General features: G+C 49.8%; 1 protein-coding gene across 1 annotated transcript in view; it reads right to left on the reverse strand.

The window, feature by feature from the left end:
• Positions 1-2,934, reverse strand: part of AKNAD1 (AKNA domain containing 1) — a 39,859-nt gene that overhangs the window by 12,160 nt on the left and 24,765 nt on the right. The window contains exon 9 of the mRNA XM_008069658.1: positions 580-671. Coding sequence (XP_008067849.1) covers positions 580-671 — 92 coding nt within the window. The remainder of the gene's footprint in view (positions 1-579; positions 672-2,934) is intronic.

Raw genomic sequence — 2,934 nt, forward strand, 5'->3', positions numbered from 1 at the left:
TTGGTTTATTGTAGAAATAAGGTGCTGCTAAGTTGCCCAAGCTAGGCTTGAACCCCTGGGCTCAGGCAATCCTCTCTCCTCTGCCTCCCAAGTGCTGGGATTACAGGTGTGAGCCACCACACTCGGCTAAAAGCAATATTCTTGTTGGGCGTAGTGGCTGTCGCCTGTAGTCTTAGCTACTCGGGAGGCGGAGATGGGAAGAGTCCAGGAGGTTGAGGCTGCAGGGAGCGTGACAGTGCCACTGCCTGCCAGCCTGGGCGACAGAGTGAGGCCGGGTGTCCATAAAAGAATGAATGAACAAATAAATAAATGCACGATCCCTACCAGGACCCTACCCCTGGGGATGTCGAGACAACAGGTGCGGCGGAGGCATGAACGTTATTTTCAAATCTCCCATTTGGAACCCCTGCCGGAGGATTTGTAGGGTGGTGTGTGTGTGGGGGGGGTGTGTGTCAGGCCTGAGATCCATGACTGTCCCTCAGCCAATGGCTTCAGTCAGTAGCCACCCACTCCCACCGGAGCTGTCACGCCAGGCCCGACTCTTGCCACTGTGGGAAGGGGCTGGCGAAGAGCCCTCACCATGCCAGGAGCCGGCGACAGGAGGCACAGCTGGGACCGGGCGCCGTCGTGTCCGCACAGTCCTGACTTGCTGGGGTGGCCTTGGGGTCCTCCTGCACCACAAGCACACACAGATGGGGATGGGTGGAGGGTGTGACGTTCTGGCCGCCCGCACAGCCCACAGGCATCTCACACCTGGCTGAACTCCCCGGGTCACGCGAGAGAGACTCGCCAAGTCGCTCCTGCAGATGGGGAAACGGAGGCTGGGAGGCCAGGAGGAAGGCGAAGAGGTCATCCCTGGCTCTGATGTCTCTCTCAGTGGGGTCTGGGCGTAAGAGAGGAAGCTTCTTTCCTCCTCTGACCACATTTTAAAATCTGGTGTACAGGGGAGAGAGTACCGTCCCCGTCATTTTCTGCCCCTTTGTTACTCCAAGCACCACTAGAGGATGAACAGATTTAGAAAGGCAAATTTCAAACCCATTCATCTGACCACTGGTAAATAGAGCTCTACAAGCTTTTCCAAAGAAATGTATTCAGCGATGAATTGCACTTGATCTTAGCCAGAAGGCCAAGAAACAATTCAGCAATTAATTAAAACGAGGTCTGGCTGAGTGCGGTGGCTCACACATGTCATCCCAGCAGTTTGGGAGACAGGCAGGAGGAATGCTTGAGCCCAGGAGCTTGAGACCAGCCTGGGCAACATAGTGAGATCCCGTCTCTACAAAAAAATTTAAAAATTAGGTGGCGCATACCTGTCGTCTCAGATAGGAGGCTAAGGTGGAAGGATCACCTGAGCCCAGAGGGTCGAGGCTGCAGTGAGTCATAATCATGCCACTGTGCTCCAGCCTGGACAACAGAGTGAGACCCTGACTCAAAACAAACAGACAAACAAACACATAAATAAAACGAGACCAAAGGACGGTCTGGAAGCCTAAACGATTGACTATATGTCCCTTTTTAGCACAAAACCCTTGCAGCCCTAAGCCAAAAGGGCTGACACCACCCCCTGTGGTCTTACCCTTTATGAAAGCAGAGGAGAAATATGCTTTTTTTATCATTATAAACAGCGCAGCCAGAAGTCTCACTGTACACACAGCTTTTTCCACATTTTGGATTACTTCCCGAGGAAGCCTCTGGGTCAGAGGTTGCGAACGTGTTTGTGTGATGTTCCCTACTGCCAGATTGCTTTCCACAAAGGTTGCCCAGCTTACACAGCCACCAACAATGTGGGCGGCTGGGCTGGGCCCCACCTTCCTCTGCATCAGGAATTCTAACTTGAAAATGTTTCTGTGAATGTAAAGGCGGGCTGGGCCTAGCGCCTTGTGTTAATTAGCATTTCCTCTGTGATTAATGGACAGCAGCATTTCCCACGTGTTCATTTATTGGTTGTATCTCCTGCCTATGACTTTTTCAATCCTTCTCTTTGTCTGTTCGTTCTCCGGAGGGTTTCAGCATTTTCTTATTCGTGAAAACAACCATTTGTGGGTTGTTCAACAATATGCCAGGTGCCAGGTACCCAGCCTTCTTGATTCCTGGCCACCACCCTGGCAGGCTGTCTCCATGTCAATGGTGAATAATCTGAGGCTCAGGGTATTTAAGCCGTTTGGCGAGGTCACATAGTGAGTAAGTGACAGAGCCAGGATTTGAACCTGTACCCGCCTGACTCATATGTTTGTGTTCTTAATCACAACACTGTTCCTTGGTGCGTCTGTCAGAGAACTTGATGGAATGAGGATCTCAACACTGAACATTACTCATTCTTAATACTGTCCCAGTTGCCTGCCTTCAAAAAAAAAATCAACTGTAGTTTCACTTTTGCAAACATAAGTTAAAATGTGGACATTATCAAGGAGGAGGTGCAGAAGGCCAAGAAACACGTGAGGATAGGTTGGATCTCATGAATAGTCAAACACTGAGGCACACAATTAGATACCACTTTTCACTTATCACACTAGGAAAGGTTGGGACCAGTATGGTGGCTCATGCCTGTAATCCCAGCACTTTGGGAGGCAGAGGCGGGAGGATCACCTGAGCCCAGGGGTTCGAGACCAGCCTGAACAACTTGGCAAGACCTCATCTCTACAATAAATCAAAAAATTAACTGGGCGTGGTGGTATGCACCTGTGGTTCCAGCTATTTGGAAGGCTGGGGCAGACAGATTGCCTAAGCCCAGTTGGTCAAGGCTGTGGTGGCCATGAGTGTGCCACCAAACTCCAGCCTGGGCGACAGAGTGAGAATCTGACTCAAACCAAAAAAAAGAGGAAAAATTGAAAAAAATATATATATTTATATATATTTAGGGTGAACTTCTATGGGCCTATAAACTAGCTAGATTATCAGAATTTTTTTTTTTTTTTGAGTTGGAGTCTCACTCTG

This window comes from Carlito syrichta, unplaced genomic scaffold (genome assembly GCF_000164805.1).
Source record: "Carlito syrichta isolate Samal-C Ts95f unplaced genomic scaffold, Tarsius_syrichta-2.0.1 Scaffold312159, whole genome shotgun sequence".
Classification (NCBI taxonomy): Eukaryota; Metazoa; Chordata; class Mammalia; order Primates; family Tarsiidae; genus Carlito; species Carlito syrichta.